The 19572-nt window shown below is 54.0% G+C and overlaps 2 protein-coding genes across 2 annotated transcripts; both read left to right on the forward strand.

The window, feature by feature from the left end:
• The first annotated feature begins 739 nt into the window (after positions 1–739).
• On the forward strand, positions 740–9390 carry LOC137864337 (protocadherin alpha-3-like). The gene has a single exon (XM_068698397.1). The coding sequence runs from the start codon at positions 4340–4342 to the stop codon at positions 7043–7045; it is 2706 nt and encodes a 901-aa protein (XP_068554498.1). The 5' UTR covers positions 740–4339; the 3' UTR covers positions 7046–9390.
• Positions 9391–11499: 2109 nt separating this feature from the next.
• LOC137864343 (protocadherin alpha-2-like) lies at positions 11500–19513 on the forward strand. Its single transcript, XM_068698404.1, has one exon. The coding sequence runs from the start codon at positions 14370–14372 to the stop codon at positions 17586–17588; it is 3219 nt and encodes a 1072-aa protein (XP_068554505.1). The 5' UTR covers positions 11500–14369; the 3' UTR covers positions 17589–19513.
• The last annotated feature ends 59 nt before the right edge of the window (positions 19514–19572 follow it).

Below are 19572 nucleotides of genomic sequence, written 5' to 3' on the forward strand. Positions count from 1 at the left end.
GGCCGCCGCCAGCCTTCCGCCGCCTGCCCGGCGCCACTCCGTGCTCACGGTGTCGCTGTCGCCCGCTAGAAGCCGCCGCGGCGCTGCCGGGATATTTCCTGTGCTGGAGGAAGAGCGAAGAGGAAGAAAAAAAGCAGATTTTCGTCTGCTCCCCTGCAAACGCTGCGGATCCCAATTTGGGGGGGAGCCTACCCCGCTGAGGAGGAAGGGCTTAGAAGAGGAGGATTTTCCCCCAGCTCTCCGGCCGGGACCATCGCTCGGTGCCGGGGCGCAGCAGGGCGACAGCGGAAGGCTTTTGCCTGGCCCTGCGACACGTCCTGTCACCGCGCGAGTGACAGGCTGAGCGCCGGCAGCAACCACCCGGCGGCCGGGCACAAAGCAATGGACATCGCCGGCAGCTTCCCTAAAAACGCGGGGAGAGGAAGGCTCTGGATCTGCCAAGGTCCTGAAGACAGAGGCGGAAAGGGGCGGATTTGTCGCCCGTTCCCCGCTCTGGGATCCTGGTTGCTGAAGGCGAAGCGCGGGGCAAACCCCGCAGTGCCTCCGGCCCCAGATGCGACCGCTCAGCGCCCGCCGTGCCCCCAGACCGCCGGATGGTTCCTTTCCCCGTGCTTAGGGCACTTCTGGATTTAAACGTTTTCGGTCTCGGGAAGGCTTTGAAACCCGATCTTCGCTTTTCTGGGCCGTGCTCGAGCCTCCAGGCTGTGTCAAAGAGGCGTGAGGGACCCGCTCCTCACTTCCAACCGACACAGACCCTCACCAGTTGACATACACACGGAAATCAAAAATTTCTTTGTTTACTGGCCCTTCAGGAGGCAACAGGCTCTTCGTCCCGGATCCCCGTCGATGGGGACAGTCACCCTGTGCCGGCTGGTCCGGAGCTGCTGCTCGGCCCTTTCCGTCTCGGTGATGGAAAAAGTCCTAGGTCACAGCACCGACTGCCGGAGCTGAGGCTTTTCTCCCTCCTCCAATTCTTCATCTCTTGCCTCAGAGCGTAATTCAAGTCACGCTTTGAGTTCTGTGGGGGCCGCCATAGGGCTCTCCAAATCTCCCTGGAAAAGTCTGTCCGTCTCCACTGACTAAGGGACAGGCAGAGGCGAACCTCCCAGCCAGTCTGAGCTGCTCCAAATCCTTGCCGCTGGGCTGTACCTGCTCTTCTAAAAATCCAGCGCTCACTCCGTGATCTCTGATGATGGATAAACTGAGTTTGGGAGGCCGAAACTCCTGGTTATTTCACACCCCTTTAGCGAGGCAGTCACCCCTTCTGTCTAATGCAGGAGGCTCGGAGAGCAACGCCCAAGTCAGCCGTCGGGTCCTCAGGGCGAGCAACACTCCTCCCCTGCTGCTCAGTCCGTGGCACAGCGCCCATTCTGAGACTCAGCAGAGTCGGAAGAGGGAAACTAAGCCGTTAGACAATAGAAACTCCACCAGCTCGAGTGCTTTTTTTGCAGAATCTTCTCAGTTTCTCCCTATGAACTTGGTGGCTTCACATTACAGATACAGGTGTTGTAAAAGGCAAATTAGTTGTGCATCTGTGTTTACAATGCAATGCAATGCTACAGTGCTTGAGGATTTGCCTTACCCTCTGCAGAAGCTGGATTTAATCAGAAAGTGAGAATTCCACGTGGGCTGGATTTGAGTAAGCACGAATCTCTTCCAACTTGTAGATTATCTTGGATAGTTTGTTTCTTTGCTTCCAGAAACATCTTTATACCTAGCAAAGCTCAGATCTCCGGCATTGTGGGACCATTTATTCGAGCTGCTTGGTGGATATAGAAATTATATAGAAATGATGCAGACAACTACTCATAACACAGGAGGAGGGACGCCGTGTCTTCTGTTCTTGGTAGTAATGCATGTTTTCTCTTTAGCAATTGTCTTACCGATTAAAACATGCTACTACGTTTTTTAAAGCAGTCTTTTAGACCTTAGTACAGCTCTAAGATACTTGAAAGTAAACCAGTGCTGTGTTTTTGCCAACAATGGTATTATATTCTCAACACTATGAATATGGCAGGAAACTATTTGTCCAGAGGCGATCTACTTATTCCAGGTAAGTGGATGAATTTAGCAAGTGGGTAAGCAGGAAAAATACATATATCCTGCTTAAACACATCTTGTCCTGGATTCGCGTGGAATGATCTCGATGGCTTTATTGACAGACAATCTGTCCCAGCATCTCTTTCTATGCACGAGTCAAGACGCTGATCTCCACCTAAACCCTTACTTCCTTTTACTACACGAAACTGAAACAAACAAACCAAAGACCAACTCTACATTCAGATCTTATTTTCCAGGAATTTCAGTAGTCGGGAACGTGTCTTTGGATTAATTTTGCAAAATCGTGCCTTGTACATTCTTACTCGTGGAATTCCTCTGTTTGATAACAGAGTAACCATCTGCCTTCGCCTGGAAAAGTCAACAAAACACATTTACACTGAACGGGATAGATTTTTTTTCCGTCTGTGGTAGTAACAGAGTGAGCCGCAGAAAATACCTAAACTTAAAGAATGGGAAAAAAGGAAAAAACGTGCTGTGTTACATTCTGGGTATGGCAGAAACGTGTCCGTGGGCTTAAGGAGTCACAGTACCGGCTGCAGTAGTGACTGCCAGAGGTCACGATTACCGTTCTCCCTGGGCTGCTCCGCTGGGGAGCAGCGCCGGAGGGAAAGACTTCTTCGGGGGCTGAAAATCCACTGTGCTTCATCTGTAAGGATTTGGGATTGGAAACGTGGTGTCTCTGAATGACCCTCGGGGCGATGAGTCTGTCGTGGGCAGGGATTAAAAAAAAACAACAAACCAAACCAAAACCAAACCAAAACCAAACCAAACCAAACCAAAAACAAAAACAAAAACAAAACAAAACAAAAAAACAGTAAAGGTGCTAAGACACAGGAGGAAGAAGCATTCATCTTTTGCGTTTTGAGTTTCAACTGGATAAAGGCAAGACGGCATAAACCAAATACAGCGGGCATCAAGGACTAGATACGGAGGATCTGGACTCGAGACATGATTGCTGTTCCTAGAAAGCCTGACTACCTTCAGCGGTGGATTTCCGCATGCATCGGCGAGAAGCCGGAGAGCAGAGAGGTCAGCAGGCACAGCCGTGGGCAGTGCTCCTGAACCAAGATCTGTGTGCGGGATCTGCAGGGATAAGGCGGCGACTTGCTCCCGGCTTTAGCGCGGCTGCTGCCGGTGCGCGAGGCAGGTGACGGCGGATGCAAAGTTGGGCAGAGAAGAGCTATGTAGGCAGGTGGTGGGCTTTGCCCTGGAGTTTCAGAGGATGGTGGAGAATCCTCTCAGTGCAGCGCACCGGGCTTTGCCGGGGACTGGGAATGGATACTGAGGGGTGACACTGAGCCGCCAGCGGCAGCATCCTGCCCCGCCGGCGTGCCTGCAGAAGGCGGCGAGCACGAACGGCGAAGATACCCTTAAAAGCAGAAAATCTCAGCCCTGTCTCGTCTGAAGGAAGGATCTCGCCGGTAACACGACTCTTCCGCTTTCTCCCAAGGGACTGCAGCATCCACGCGTAGTGTGCTTGTCTCCTCTCCCTTCCGCCCTCCTATGGCCTCCACTCCGAGAGTTTGTGAGAGTTTGCTCTCGCTTCGTGTCTCCTTTCCTTTGAGCGTTTCACAGCAAGGTTACTACGACCCTGCACTGTCAGCAGAGCGGGCAGGAAACGGGGAATCTCCCCCGGGAAGGAGCTGTCGCAGAACAGCCCAGTTCCCACTGAAGGAAGCCGTGGAGAGGACCCAGCGACCGCGAGTGGAAGAAGCGGATCTGTTTCCCTGTTTCGACTTCGCCCCCTGCTCACAGTCCTTGTAAGAGTTACTCTATCAGTCTGAGAATCCGCTTCCGGGTGTTTTGTCTACAAGAGAGGTTTAGATTTATTTGGTTGTAAAGTATGAATAGAACGGCATTAAATAGAGCATGTTTTCAGAAACGCTTCATTTAGACCTCAAGGTTTCTAACAGGAACACCGATCACGGTGATTTTGGGAGCTGTCAAATACATTCAGCACATTTCATGGCATGATAGTGTCACTTGGAAAAGAACTGTGAATGATTAGTTAGCGTCACATTGTAAAGAAAACTATATGCACTTCTCCTGAACTAGTACAGTGAAAAGCGTTGCAGGTGAGTACTCGGCAACAACCTCAAACAGAAGTGCCTGGAATGGAAAATGGCAAAACCGGAGCTAATTAAAGGCGATATGCAGAGCACGGTAAGAAGCAATACCTACAGACTGCCACATGATGCCGCTCTGACATAATAAACGCATGATGAAAAAGGGGGAGGATGAGGGGAGCACCTTCCGGTACCCGTGAGAAATAACGCAGATGACAGAAAGAGCTGCAAGGAAGAGGACGCGCAGCCATTGCAAGAGGATCCTAATACCGAGTGCAGCCAGAAACTATAAATATACACATCAGGACCTACATGGTGGAGAGAAGACGAAATTGGTGACAGCAATGGGCGTTTGCGGACCAACACGGCTGAGGTGGGGGCCTGTGGTGCGGGTGCTGGTGCTGCAGGCGGCCTGGGCGCTGGGCGGCGGGCAGGTGCGCTACTCGGTGCCGGAGGAAGCCAAGGGCGGCACGGTGGTGGGGCGGCTGGCGCAGGACCTGGGCCTGGAGGCGGGCGAGGCGGAGGCGCGGCGGCTGCGGCTGGTGGCGCAGGGCCGGCGGGCGAGCGTGGAGGTGAGCGGGGCGAGCGGGGCGCTGGTGGTGAGCTCGCGGCTGGACCGGGAGGAGCTGTGCGGGAAGAGCGCGCCCTGCGCCCTGCGCCTGGAGGTGCTGCTGGAGCGGCCGCTGCGCGTCTTCCACGTGGAGGTGGAGGTCACCGACATCAACGACAATGCGCCGCTCTTCCCCGCCGCTCTGGTAAACCTCAGTTTATCGGAAAACTCGCCTCCCGATTCCCGTTTCCCGCTGGAGGGCGCGTCGGATGCGGATATCGGAGCCAACGCGCAGCTCTCCTATACCCTCAGCCCCAGCGAGCACTTCGCTCTGGACGTGAAATCTTCAGATGAAAATATGAAGTCGCTGTTCCTGGTGCTGACGAAAGGTCTGGACCGTGAGTCGTTGGCCGAGCACCGTCTGGTGCTGACGGCGATTGATGGGGGCAGGCCGGCTCTGACAGGCACGGTGGAGCTGTTGGTGTCGGTGCTGGATGCGAACGACAACGCGCCCCAGTTCAACCAGTCGGTGTATAAAGTGCGGCTGCCGGAGAACGCGACACAGGGAACATTGGTGACTCAAGTGGGAGCCACCGACCTGGACGAGGGAATTAATCACGAATTTTCCTTCAGCATCGTCAGTTTAGTTCCTGCTGCCAGGAGAGATGTCTTCAGCATTGATCCGATGTCGGGGGAGATCCGTCTGCGAGGCCCCCTGGACTTTGAAGAAGTGCGGTTATATGAGTTACAAATCGCGGCGAGAGACATGGGCGTTCCGCCTTTATCAGGGCACTGCAGCGTGATGCTGGAGGTGCTGGACGTGAACGACAACGCGCCCGAGGTGTGGGTGACGTCGCTGTCGGTGCCGGTGCCCGAGGACGCGTCGGTGGGGACGGTGGTGGCGCTGCTGAGCGTGTCGGACCGGGACTCGGGGGCGAACGGGCGGGTGCGCTGCGCGGTGTGGCCGCCGGCGCCGTTCGGGCTGGTGGCGACGTTCGCGGGCTCGTACTCGCTGGTGCTGCGGGAGGCGCTGGACCGGGAGCGGGTGTCGGAGTACGAGGTGGAGGTGCGGGCGGAGGACGGCGGGGCGCCGCCGCTGCGCGCCAGCCGCGGGCTGCGGGTGCCGGTGTCGGACGTGAACGACAACGCGCCGGCGTTCGCGCAGGCCGTGTACACGGTGCTGGCGCGGGAGAACAACGCGGCGGGCGCGGAGCTGGCGCGGCTGTGGGCGCGGGACCCGGACGAGGCGGGCAACGGGCGCGTGAGCTACTCGGTGGCGGAGGGCGGCGCGGGCGCGGGGTCGGGCGCGGGGTGGCGTCCGGCGTCGAGCTACGTGTCGGTGGACGCGGAGAGCGGGCGTCTGTGGGCGCTGCGGCCCCTGGACTACGAGGAGCTGCAGGTGCTGCAGTTCGAGGTGCGTGCGGTGGACGCGGGCGAGCCGCCGCTGTGCGGCAACGCCACGGTGCAGCTGTTCGTGGTGGACGAGAACGACAACGCGCCGGCGCTGCTCCCGCCTGCCGGCGGCGGGCCGGGGCCCTGGGCTGCGGGCGAGGCGTCGGCGTCGGCGTCGGCGCCGGGGTCGCTGTGGGCGTGGGCGGCGTGGGGGGCGCCGGCGGGGCAGGTGGTGGCGAAGATCCGCGCGGTGGACGCGGACTCGGGCTACAACGCGTGGCTGCGCTACGAGCTGTGGGAACCGCGGGGCAAGGGCCCGTTCCGCGTGGGGCTGTACAGCGGCGAGGTGAGCACGGCGCGGGCGCTGGAGGAGGCGGACGGCCCGCGGCAGAGGCTGCTGATCGTGGTGCGGGACCACGGGGAGCCGTCGCGCTCGGCCACGGCCACGCTGAGCGTGTCGCTGGTGGAGGGCGCCGAGGCGGCGCTGTCGGCGGCGGCGGCGGGGGCGTCGTCGTCGGGGGCGGGTGTGCGGCCGGCGGCGGGCGCGGAGGGCGGCGCGGCGGCGGCGGCGGCGGCGACGAACGTGTGGCTGGTGGTGGCCATCTGCGCGGTGTCGAGCCTGTTCCTGCTGGCGGTGGTGCTGTACGGGGCGTCGCGCTGGGCGCCGCGGGCGGCCGTGCTGGCGGGGCCCGGGCCGGCGACGCTGGTGTGCGCCAGCGAGGTGGGCAGCTGGTCGTACTCGCAGCGCCAGAGCCGGAGCCTGTGCGTGGCGGACGGCGCGGGCAAGAGCGACCTGATGGTTTTCAGCCCCAACTGCCCGCCGCCGCCCGGCCCCGCGGCAGAAAACGCTTCTGCCGAGAAGGGACCTTCGCTCTCCCCGTACTCTTCTGGCACGGTAGGTTGCCCTTGTTTTTTATTTTTTCCCACTTCTTCTGTTCTGTTTTCCGATGATATTTCATGGCACGTAGGTCATTGAAACGATGTTGTTGTGGAAGTAATTTTACAAGGATTTTCATCACAACATGGTCTCTGCCAATCCTGTTGGTTACTGGTGTGTAGCATTTCTGTTGGAGACAGTTGAAGGACTGCAGTCCAGGAAGAGTTGGTCTGGTGGTGACTGTGCAGCAGGCACTACTGAAAGCCCTTTAAGTAGCTGAATGCCCGAACTACTGTTTTTACGTTTTTTTCTGCAGGGCCATTTAGGAAACGTCTTATGTAGCTGGAAAACCAGAACAGTCTTGGCCTTATGTTTTCGAATAAGTGATGCTGTGAAGTCCTCTATCCATGCAGGATGCTGCAAAGCTATTGCAGCATCTAACACTGATGCCATGATGTTTGTGTCTCACTCCTTCACCAACAGGGTTGTCATCTCTCAGAATGAAGTCAATACCCATTGATGTTAGATGTCATTACATCTCTGTTTGAAAGAGGCACACTGGCCTGTTTTGATGTTTTTTCAGTGAATCTGCAAGTGAATGTGCAAGATGGTCCCTGTGCATATGGGACCATTGGCAGGGTTTTGCAGGTTTCAGATCTGTCATTGCTGGGAAGGGTGTGTGAAAGTTGGAGTGAGCATTGTGTTGGGAAGGGAAAGTGTGTCATCTGGCGGAGGTGAATGTGGCAATGGCACTGAATGGGACCTGGCCTTATTCTGAAGCTCTTTAATCTTGCCCTCTTCCTCCCCCTCGTCTTCTCCCTCTTCATTGCCTGTGTCCTTGCTCTTTAATCTTGCCTGCTTCTCCTCCCTTTCCTTCCCCACCCCGTCTCCTGGCTGCCCCCTTGTAATCGGTTGTGGCAGCTGGGCACAGCCCCCGGGTCCACGGCAGCTCGGTGTTCATCAGATGCTCGAACTGCTAGTGCGAACAGCAGTAGGACATGAGTCTGGGGCCCAGCGCGGGTCCTGCCAAGGTCTGTTGTGCCCGGAGCCCTGCTCCTGGTGTTGGGACAGGGCTCTTCTGGAAAACTCTGGTGTTATTACAACACCTGAACACTTGCTGACGAATGTTTTCATTGTGTTTTTTGGTCAAGATATTGTCAAGGGGTCAGGTGTGACGTCTTCATTTCATGTGTGATGCTGGAAAGTCATTGTACTGTCAGATGCTGATGATAATATGATATTGGTGCCTAGCACCTTCACACACACTTTTAGAAATGGGATGTGGGGCAGGTGAACACTGTTGGTGTCTGTTTAACTTATTCTACTTGTAGCCATGTATGCCTGGTGCTATTTGGGGGTATTGTCTGTAATCAGGTGGTGAAGTTAATTTTCCTCTTGTGTAGATTTAGCACCTAGACACTTTTCTCCTGGTGTTTTTGTGAAAGATGCTGTCTGTGGCAGGGTTCAGCTCTGAAGTCTTCTCTCCATTTGTGATGTTGCTTAGTTGTAGTGGCTGATGCTGTTGACACCATGCTGTTGGTGTCTTACTATTTTTCACAAAGGGTTGTTAATAGAACAAGTGTAAAAGATCAAGTGTGTTCTATGCCCCTTGAAAATGTGCAATATTTTTTCACCAGTAGATTGTTTTGGAAAGCCATGATGCAGTATGAAGCATGTTATACTTCCCCCTTTATGAGTATGCCTTTTGGGTGCTTTGGAATACGGAGGTAGAAGAGCACACTGGGAGATCGGGGCAAGAAACAGAGAACTGTTTTTCTGCATCATCCAAGGCATTTTGTTCAAGGACAATTTCAGAAGATCTGACTCCAAGCTGCCCCCTCAGAAGCGGTTGTGGCAGCCAGGTGCAGCCCCTGGGCCCACGGCTGCTCAGTGCTCATCAGGTGCTTGAGCTGCGAGTGTCAACAGTGCTGTGGCCAGGGTCTGTGCCTCAGCGTGGGGCCTGGCAAGTGCTGGTGTGCTTGGATTCCTGCTCCTGCTGCCAGGACAGGGCCTTTCTGTGGACCTCTCATGCTGTACAGGGTCTGCTGTGAAATCTTCTCTCAATGCATGATGGTGGAAAGTCATTCTCATGTCTGATACCTATGGTACCTCAATATTGGTGTCTTATTCCTCTTACACACTGTTGCAAATGTGGCATGGGGCCAGTGACCACCGTTTGTGTCTGTTCAACTTGTTCTAGTTGTGTCCATGTATGCCTGGTCCTATTATTGTGCTACTGTCTGTAATCAGCTGATGGCGGCATTTGCATCTCTCTATTTGTGTCTCCAAGATCTCCTCATCTCTTGCTTTGGGACATCATATTGAAACCAGTTGTTCAGTTTTTCTCAGAGAGAATGAAATCAATGCCAATTTTCATTAGAGCTGTCATGTCATGGTCTCTGCAAGTCCTGTTGGTTACTGGTTTGAAGCAGCTCTACTTGAGACTGTTGAAGGACTGCAGTCCAGGAAGAGTCGGTCTGGTGGTGACTTTCCAGCAGGCACTACTGAAAGCCCTTTATGTAGCTCAATGACAAGCCTGCTATTATCATTGTGCAGTGTTTTGTTTTTGTTCTCGTTGAGAACTTTGTTTTGGTGTGTTTTGATTGTCCTGTCAAGAAGAAATGATGAAGGTGACATTTGGGTCTTTGGGCTTTTCTGACTGTGGATTTGTATTCCTTGTTAGGGAAGTGGCATTTCACACAGAGCCCTGCTTAGAAGTTATTACAAAGAGTCTGCCAGACATGATGGATTTGGTACCATTGGAATATATATATATATTTTGTAGCTGTGATTGATGGGAAGGGTCTGTGAAAGCTGGAGTGATCCATGGGGGTGGGAAGGGAAATGATGTAATCAGGTGGGGATGAATGTGGCAATGGCAGTGAACCATTCTGAATAAGTGAACTTATTCTGAAGTGAACCGCGACCTGTGGGGGGAAGTCCCACTGCTTCAGGGAAAAGGAAATCAATAGTCTGCATTGCATGCCTTAAGAGTAGAAGAAGAGGTGCCTACTTGTGTTGAAAACCCACATTCCAGAATGGGGGATCAAGGGTGCCTAAAGTGAATCCGTAATCAGAGTGGTCTCAGAGTGTTCCTGGGCAAGATCCTTTTCCAGGCTTGAAGTGACATGATGTGAAGGTTTTGCCAATCTTGAGAATAAAATCAATGGAGATTGTGCTTGGAGCTTTCATGACATGGGTTCCACAAATCCTGCTTCTTACTGGCATGCAGTATTTCCACCTGAGATTGCTGAAGGACTGGTGATATGAACAGTGGTGCTGGTCCTGTAGGCACTATTCTTTCTCATTCAGTTCATACTTGAAACCTGTGTAGTAAAAATGGTTTTATAGTTTGTTTGTTATTTTGTGGGTGTGGTGGTAATCTGCTTATCATGGTTTTTGAGGTTTTCCATCTGTGTTAGCGTGCATGCAAGTGTTCCTCAATCCTGGTTTGGAAGTACTCTCCTGGAGATCTGATTTCCCAGGGTGCAGGACAGAATATGCCAGAAGACGACACGGAGAAGAAGCCTGGCACACTGTGCTCCTCAGCCAGGAGCCTCTCAGAATTCCCATAAATTCATCTGTGATCTCTTTCTGAGGATGAGAGGCAGTGTGTTATTCATGCTTCCACATGCCTTCCTTGCTCTGTGTGTTTTGAGTCTTTGCCTGGTAGTTTCCCTGGGGATCCTCTTCTTGCCTGTGGATGAAGCTTGAGTAAGTTGAGAGCATGGCAGCATGGTTTATGTAGAACAGAACCTCAGGGGCCTCCAGTCAAGTGATTGGAGACAGCAAGGTGTGAAGAATGATGACTTTCCTCAGGGTCCTGTGCAATCAAGTTCTGCTTGTCCTCACTCCCTGTTGTTGTGATGTTTCTGCTTGTGAAGGTATCTTCATAGGCACCTTTAATCATGTCTGTCTGAAGGTGGAGTGTTGTTGCTCAGGCAGGACCTTTTCCCACTAGGGATGATTCTTCCTGAGTTGTCAAAATGTCACTGCAGTCTTCCCTCTGATTGTATTCTTGAGATAGACAGGAAGAAGTGCTGTCTGTATTCTCAATGTTGTCCAGAGCTTGTGTTTCAATGAAGTGGACTAGAATACTATAGTTTTCATCTCTCCTGTAATGAAAACATCCCACTCCCCACTCTACTGTTTTTCTTCTCTCATATTGGAAATCTGTTGGTAATGGTGGATGAGATGTAGTCTGTTGAGTTGTGGCTGCTGACAGAGGGCAGACACTTGGGTAGTTGCCCATGTGTGTGTTGGTGCTGTTTTTTGCACTGTTCAGAGCAGAGGTTGTCATTGAGAGAATGTCATTGGCTTTCAGGTCTGCCTCTTGCTTCCCATGTGATAGGATCTTAAGGTACCTCGTGTTGAAGGTGGCACATGGATGTCTGTGGTTTCCTTGCTGAGAGCGGGAAGAACACTGCAGTTAGATGAGGCTGGTGAGGGCCTCATCCTGTGAAGGTCTGTCTGTCTCCAAGGAAGGCAATTTGGGTCAATTCCTGTCCTGATGTTCCAGGGCCTCGTAAGGTTCTGCGTAGTTTTGTTTTTGTCTTTCAACTTGGTTTTCCTTCACCTCACTGTTCTGTACCATAGGTCAGCTTTTTCAGCAGTCTGTCAGATGGCCTTTGACTCCTGTGTTCCTGAGCACGAGGAGTGGCTGCTCCAGCAGAAGCTGCTGTAAATGTTGTTCATTGGGCCAGCTTTCACCATTTCCATCAGAGTTTGCTGAGCCAGTTTAATACCTTGAGAGTGCTGTTTGTGGTGGGAGAAGGCGAGGTTGTGCAGAGGGTGATGCTCAGAGTTGGATTTGGAGCTGGATTCTGTCAGTGGGGTGGAACAACATCCAGGTGTTGTGGCAGTAATTTTGCAAGCAGCTTGGAGTGGTGGCGGGCATTTTGCAATGGGCAGGATGGTGTTGAGTAGGAAATGAGCCTTGTGTGTGTGGGAAACGGAGATGCTGGATGGAAGCTGCAGTGTGGCCTTTGCCAAGAAATGGGGAGGAGAGGAAGAAGCGATCACTGTCTTCATGTTTTTGGCAAAGGTCGTGTTTTGCTGAAGTGGGAATGGGATCCTTTCATTTTCTCCTCTCCTGCATGGTAGCTTCCTTTGTGATAGCTCCAAGTCAGGAAGCACAGCTCACTCTCCCATGATTGGGGATCTTTTGCTGAACTCGATGATTTCTGTTCAGTCCACCTTCTCTAGAAATCACTGAAAACTTTAAACGAAAATTTCCCTTTTATACAAATTCTCCATCCACAAATCTATTCCTTTTTCTGAGCAAGCAACCACTGATACTACTGGTAAGTTATTCATATGCAATAAATATGTGTTTGAGAGAGATGTATGTTTTTTTTTACTGTTTAGTTGTGTTCCCATTACGTTGGAAGGACTGACCAGTTCCTGGGGAATGACTGTATGATTGGAGCCTTCAGACAAGCATGTTGGTTCCAATGGGGAGAACAGTTTCTCCCATGTGCAAGAGTCCCTTCCCCTGGTGTCTGCCTGCTATCAGAAATAGAGGACATTTCTAAGGAGACATGATGCGTGTAATCTTTGTGCGTGTAATCTTTGTGCATTTGACTTTCCCAGTCTGTGCTCTTGCATAGTTGGCCTTGGTCAAGATGATGCGTCTCTTGTAGCATGGCTCATTCTAGAACATCAACATTGGTATGGGAGCAGCGTGTGGTGTCTAATGACTTCCAAGGTGTTACGTAGCTGAAGGAAAATTTCCATCCATCTTCCCCAGAAATCTCTGATAGCTTTTAAAGAAATTGTGTTTTACAAGCCATTCTCCTGTCATAGAAATGCTTCTTTTTCTAAGCAAGCAAGCACTGATCCTATAGGTAAGTGGCTTGTACTCCAAGAAGATGTGTTCAAGAGAGCTATGCAAGATTTCTGCTATTTAACAGCAATAAGTTTGTGTTGGATGGATGGAGTCTAGCCTAGGTTTGGAGGCTGTAGGCTGTAGGTTTGGAGCAGCAGAGTCCTGTTGCATGATCACATTCCTTTCCCTTTTCTTCGCAGCTCAGTGTGAGTGGGTGGCTAGAAAGACATGTAAAGGAGGGATTGTACTGTGTTTCTCTGGTGGGGGGGGGGGGGGTGTTGGTGGTCAAGGTATTTTTTTTCAATGAAAAAGTAGTGGTGTTACCTTCGTGGAGTTGTTGGGTTGTGTGATGGTTAGCTCACATTACAGATGAGATGTTTCTGGTGGGAGTGATTGCCCTGTGTCCAGAGGATCTTCCTGCTGGATTGTTCTGGCAGTGGATGTGTACCTGAAAAGGAAAGCAAGAGCTTACCACTCAGCATGTGGGTGGCAAGTGAGTGCCAACTAATGCATCTTCCCTGAGGTGTGTGGGAGTGTAAGCGACCTGTGGTTGCACTGTGTTTTTTTTTTTTGTTTTTGTTTTTTTTCCATTTTTGGAGGATTTGTGAGCTGGGGTGTGCTGGGTTTTTGTTGCGGAATGAAAGACTCACCTGAGCTGTTTGGAGTCCTTAGAGCCTCTTTGCAGTGGGGATCCTGGTAGCATGGTCTGCAGTGGCCTATTGAGAGGAGGAGAGCGAGTTCTCTGGAAAAGTAACTCCTGGGGGGATGTTGTCCTCATGAGTGCTGAGGAACACTGTAGAGAGCTCAATGAAAGGCCACGAGGAAGATGAAGAAGAGAGCTTGGCTGGGGTCATGTCTGTGCTTGATGGTGCACTTGATGTTGTAGGCATTTGGACAGCGTTTTGATAAAGGAGAGGAAAATAGTGAAGGAAGACGAAAAAAGGGCAAGGAGGGCAATGGAAAGGTTATGAAGGCTAATATAAGGAAGGGAAACATGAGAAGAGGAGAGGGAGAGAAGGAGATGGATAGAAGGAGTGAAGGAAAGAAGGAAACCAGTAATAAGTTGTAAGACTAAAAGAAGGAATTGAAAGATTGAAAGAAAATAAAAGAAAAAAAGGAAGGAGCATAGAAAGAAAAGGGAAAAAGAAATCGAATTAAAAAATAAAAACAAATGAATAACGATGGAAAAGAGAAAGAATGAAGTTATATCAAGAAGGAACGAAGTTTCAGAAAGAAGGAAAGAAGTGAAGAAAGAAAAGAAGATGTCGAGAAGAACACAGACAAGGTAGAAGGAAGAAAGAAAGCAAGCAAGAGAGAGAATGGAGGAGAAGCAAAGGAGGAGAGAGACTAGAAAGGAAGGAAGGAAGCAAGCAAGCAAGAAAAGAATCAAGGAGGAGCCTCCGTCGGCGTCATGCATGCAGTGCTGGCAGCTGGTCGATGTGCGGGGAGTGGCATGTGGAGCGCACACGCTGCTCCAGACTGAAAGGAAGACTGAAAGGAAGTAAAAGAAAAAACGAAGTAACATAGGAATTAAAAGGAAGAAGAAATCGAATGAAAAAATAATATAAAGGAATACTGAAGGAACCGAGAGAAAGAATGAAGACATATGAAGAAGGAAATAAGGTTCAGAAAGAAGGAAAGACGAGAAAAAAGGAACAAAGGGAAAGAAGTAATAGCGAGAATGAAGGAACAAAGGGAAAGAAGGAAAATAGTACGAGAAGGAAAGAAGTGGAAGAAGGAAGAGGGAGAAAGAAAGAAAGAAGTATGCATGCAGAAGAAAGCAAGCAAACAAGAAGCAAGCAGGAAAGCAAGCAAGAGAGAGAATGGAGGAGAAACAAAGGAGGAGAGAGACGGGAAAGGAAGCAAGCAGGGGCTGGGAGGAGCCGGTCGGTGTGCGGGGAGCGGCGTGTGGAGGGCGGCGCTGCGGGGCTGTTGCCCCCTGGTTGTCGCTGCTGTCTCGGGCTGTGCTGGGGTGGGTGTCGGCGCCGTGTCCGTGGTGTGTCCCGCGAGTGGCGGGGGTGTCCTGTCCCGCGCGGCGGTGTCGGTGTCGCTGTCGTGCTGTCGGCGGCGGGCGCGAGTGAGGCGTCGGAGCACACGGTGTCGCTGCAGGCTCAGGAACGGCGCGGGAGCGGCGGGAGGGCGGCTCCGCCCCGGGGCGGCGGGAAGGGCGGCTGTGCGCGCGGGGGGAGCGGCGCGGGGCGGGCAGGAGAGCGGCGGCGGCGGCGTTGGGAGCCGTGCGGGGCGCGGGCGGCGGCGGCGGCCATGGTGGTGTGCGTGCGGGCCGTGGTGCGGGTGCTGGTGCTGCAGGCGGCCTGGGCGCTGGGCGGCGGGCAGGTGCGCTACTCGGTGCCGGAGGAAGCCAAGGGCGGCACGGTGGTGGGGCGGCTGGCGCAGGACCTGGGCCTGGAGGCGGGCGAGGCGGAGGCGCGGCGGCTGCGGCTGGTGGCGCAGGGCCGGCGGGCGAGCGTGGAGGTGAGCGGGGCGAGCGGGGCGCTGGTGGTGAGCTCGCGGCTGGACCGGGAGGAGCTGTGCGGGAAGAGCGCGCCCTGCGCCCTGCGCCTGGAGGTGCTGCTGGAGCGGCCGCTGCGCGTCTTCCACGTGGAGGTGGAGGTCACCGACATCAACGACAATGCGCCGCTCTTCCCCGCCGCCACCAAGAACCTCAGCATCGCGGAATCGTCTCTGCCGGGATCCCGTTTCCCGCTGGAGGGCGCGTCGGATGCGGATATCGGAGCCAACGCGCAGCTCTCCTATACCCTCAGCCCCAGCGAGCACTTCGCTCTGGATATGAAATCTTCAGATGAAAATATGAAGTCGCTGTTCCTGGTACTGACGAAAGGTTTGGACCGCGAGTCGTTGGCCGAGCACCGTCTGGTGCTGTCGGCGATTGACGGGGGCCGGCCGGCACTGACGGGCACGGTGGAGCTGTTGGTGTCGGTGCTGGACGCGAACGACAACGCGCCCGAGTTCAACCAGTCGGTGTATAAAGTGCGGCTGCCTGAGAACGCGGCAGAGGGAACATTAGTGACTCGGGTGGGCGCTACAGACCCGGACGAGGGAATTAATCACGAGTTCTCGTTCAGCATCGTCAGTTCACTTCCTGCTGCCAAGAGAGATGTCTTCAGCATTGATCCGAGGACGGGAGAGATCCGTGTCCAGGGCCCCCTGGACTTTGAAGAAGTGCGATTATACGAGTTACAAATCGAAGCGAGAGACATGGGAGTTCCGCCTTTATCAGGGCACTGCGGCGTGATGCTAGAGGTGTTGGACGTGAACGACAACGCGCCCGAGGTGTGGGTGACGTCGCTGTCGGTGCCGGTGCCCGAGGACGCGTCGGTGGGGACGGTGGTGGCGCTGCTGAGCGTGTCGGACCGGGACTCGGGGGCGAACGGGCGGGTGCGCTGCGCGGTGTGGCCGCCGGCGCCGTTCGGGCTGGTGGCGACGTTCGCGGGCTCGTACTCGCTGGTGCTGCGGGAGGCGCTGGACCGGGAGCGGGTGTCGGAGTACGAGGTGGAGGTGCGGGCGGAGGACGGCGGGGCGCCGCCGCTGCGCGCCAGCCGCGGGCTGCGGGTGCCGGTGTCGGACGTGAACGACAACGCGCCGGCGTTCGCGCAGGCCGTGTACACGGTGCTGGCGCGGGAGAACAACGCGGCGGGCGCGGAGCTGGCGCGGCTGTGGGCGCGGGACCCGGACGAGGCGGGCAACGGGCGCGTGAGCTACTCGGTGGCGGAGGGCGGCGCGGGCGCGGGCGCTTGGTCGGGCGCGGGCGCGGGGTCGGGGTGGCGTCCGGCGTCGAGCTACGTGTCGGTGGACGCGGAGAGCGGGCGTCTGTGGGCGCTGCGGCCCCTGGACTACGAGGAGCTGCAGGTGCTGCAGTTCGAGGTGCGTGCGGTGGACGCGGGCGAGCCGCCGCTGTGCGGCAACGCCACGGTGCAGCTGTTCGTGGTGGACGAGAACGACAACGCGCCGGCGCTGCTGCCGCCTGCCGGCGGCGGGCCGGGGCCCTGGGCTGCGGGCGAGGCGTCGGCGCCGGGGTCGCTGTGGGCGTGGGCGGCGTGGGGGGCGCCGGCGGGGCAGGTGGTGGCGAAGATCCGCGCGGTGGACGCGGACTCGGGCTACAACGCGTGGCTGCGCTACGAGCTGTGGGAGCCGCGGGGCAAGGGCCCGTTCCGCGTGGGGCTGTACAGCGGCGAGGTGAGCACGGCGCGGGCGCTGGAGGAGGCGGACGGCCCGCGGCAGAGGCTGCTGATCGTGGTGCGGGACCACGGGGAGCCGTCGCGCTCGGCCACGGCCACGCTGAGCGTGTCGCTGGTGGAGGGCGCCGAGGCGGCGCTGTCGGCGGCGGCGGCGGCGGCGGGGGCGTCGTCGTCGGGGGCGGGTGTGCGGCCGGCGGCGGGCGCGGAGGGCGGCGCGGCGGCGGCGGCGGCGGCGACGAACGTGTGGCTGGTGGTGGCCATCTGCGCGGTGTCGAGCCTGTTCCTGCTGGCGGTGGTGCTGTACGGGGCGTCGCGCTGGGCGCCGCGGGCGGCCGTGCTGGCGGGGCCCGGGCCGGCGACGCTGGTGTGCGCCAGCGAGGTGGGCAGCTGGTCGTACTCGCAGCGCCAGAGCCGGAGCCTGTGCGTGGCGGACGGCGCGGGCAAGAGCGACCTGATGGTTTTCAGCCCCAACTGCCCGCCGCCGCCCGGCCCCGCGGCAGAAAACGCTTCTGCCGAGAAGGGACCTTCGCTCTCCCCGTACTCTTCGGGCACGGTAGGTTGCCCCTTGTTTTTTTTTATTTTTTTTCTTTACCAGTTCTTCTGTTCTGTTTTCTGTTGATATTTCATGGCACGTAGGTCATTGAAACGGCGTGGATGTGGAAGTAATTTTACAAGGATTTTCATCACAACATGGTCTCTGCCAATCCGGTTGGTTACTGGTGTGTAACATTTCTGAATGTTACTGTTTCTGAGTAAGGACTGCACTCCAGGAAGAGTTGGTCTGGTTGTGACTCTCCAGCAGGCACTATTGAAAGCCCTTTAAGGAGCTGACTGCTGGGCCTACTGTTGTTACGTTGTTTTCTTCAGGGCCATTTAGGAAACATCTTGTGTAGCTGGAAAAGCAGAACAGTCTTGGCCTCATGTTTTCGGATAAGTGATGCTGTGAAATCCTCTATCCATGCAGGATGCTGTAAAGCTATTGCAGCTTCTAACACCGATGCCATGATGTTTGTGTCTCACTCCTTCACCAACAGGGTTGTCATCTCTCAGAATGAAGTCAATACTCATTGATGTTAGCTGTCATTACATCTGTTTTTGAAGGAGGCACACTGGCCTGTTTTGATGTTCTTCCAGGGAATCTGCAAGATGGTCCCTGTGCATATGGGACCATTGGCAGGGTTTTGCAGGTTTCAGATCTGTCATTGCTGGGAAGGGTGTGTGAAAGTTGGAGTGAGCATTGTGTTGGGAAGAGAAAGTTTGTCATCTGGCAGAGGTGGATGTGGCAATGGCACTGAATGGGACCTGGCCTTATTCTGAAGTGAACCATGACCTTTGGGGGGAAGTCCCACTGCCTCAGGGAAAAGGAAATCAATAGTCTGCATTATATGCCATAAGAGAAGAAGAGGAGGTATCTACTTGTGTTGAAAACACACATTCAAGAATGGGGGATCAAGGGTGCCTAAAGTGATTCCTGAGGCAAAACGGTCTCAGAGTATTCCTGGGCAGGTCCTTTTCCCAGGCTCCAAGAGACACGATTTGAAGGTCTTGCATATGTTGAGAATTGTATGTGGTATTGAAATGTCCAGAATATCATTTGAGGTTATATGCCTTGTGAGAATTTTCACTGCATCAGTTGTGAATCCCTCTGTCTCCTCTGGGTTGTGTTGAGCAAGATGGAAAAAAATGACTCATTGCAGAGAAGTGGACCAGGAAGTGGAGTGGGTGATTTCCCTTGAAAAAGGGATTTGTCGTCATTGGGTGGAGGGCTGAAGTAGAATTAGATGATGTTGCAGGGGGCCTTGTCTTGTGCAGGTCAAAATATATCAGAGGAAATGAGTCTGACTCCTTCCCTATCCTGCTGTTGCTCAGCTTCTGTGTAGAGCTGCATTTGCTCGCGATCGCTATGCCTCTGCTCTCAGCAAGGCATGCCGTTTTCCCCTGTCTTTTTCTATGCTCCTTGAAGACAGATTAACTTTTCCACTCTGTTTACTGCCAGAAAGTCATTGTTAAAAGGGAAGGTGCAGCAAAAATCATATAATGTTTGTCCCATTTTAATCATGCTATTTGTGAAGTTTGCAATAGAGAGGTAGAAGAGCAGAGCAGGAGGACAGAGCAATAAACAGAGCAACAGAGAACTGTTTTTCTGCATCCGGCAAAGTGTTTTGTTAGAGGACAGCTTCAGAGGATCTGACTGTGCCAGTTATATGCGTCCTGTGGTGACTGGCCTGTCCTGTGTCCTGGGAGTGCTGGTAAATGTGATCGGATGTTTTCCCTGTGCCCAGCTCATGCTCATTGCAGCTGGGTGCAGTTGGTGGGTTGTCTGATGCTCATGAGACAGCAGTGTTGGAGTCTTCCTACTTTTCACAAAAGTCTTGTAATGGAATGGGAGATGGGAGAACACCTTTGGTGTTCTACTCGTTCTACTTCCACTGCATTGCTGTTCCTTTTAATGGAATTGTTGTGTGTAGTCCCCTTACGATGTTTTTTTTTTTTAACTGTCATAAATATGTTGATCCCCTCAGTTCCTGGTTTGGAACTTCTTATGGAGGCTAGCTGTTCAGTTTTATATATATATATATATATATATATATATATATATATAT

This window comes from Anas acuta, chromosome 14 (assembly GCF_963932015.1).
Source record: "Anas acuta chromosome 14, bAnaAcu1.1, whole genome shotgun sequence".
NCBI classification, from domain to species: domain Eukaryota; kingdom Metazoa; phylum Chordata; class Aves; order Anseriformes; family Anatidae; genus Anas; species Anas acuta.

Excerpts from the sequence above, each read along its gene's own strand:
- LOC137864337 (XM_068698397.1), top strand. The coding sequence starts at position 4,340 with ATGACAGAAAGAGCTGCAAGGAAGAGGACGCGCAGCCATTGCAAGAGG.
- LOC137864343 (XM_068698404.1), top strand. The coding sequence starts at position 14,370 with ATGAAGACATATGAAGAAGGAAATAAGGTTCAGAAAGAAGGAAAGACG.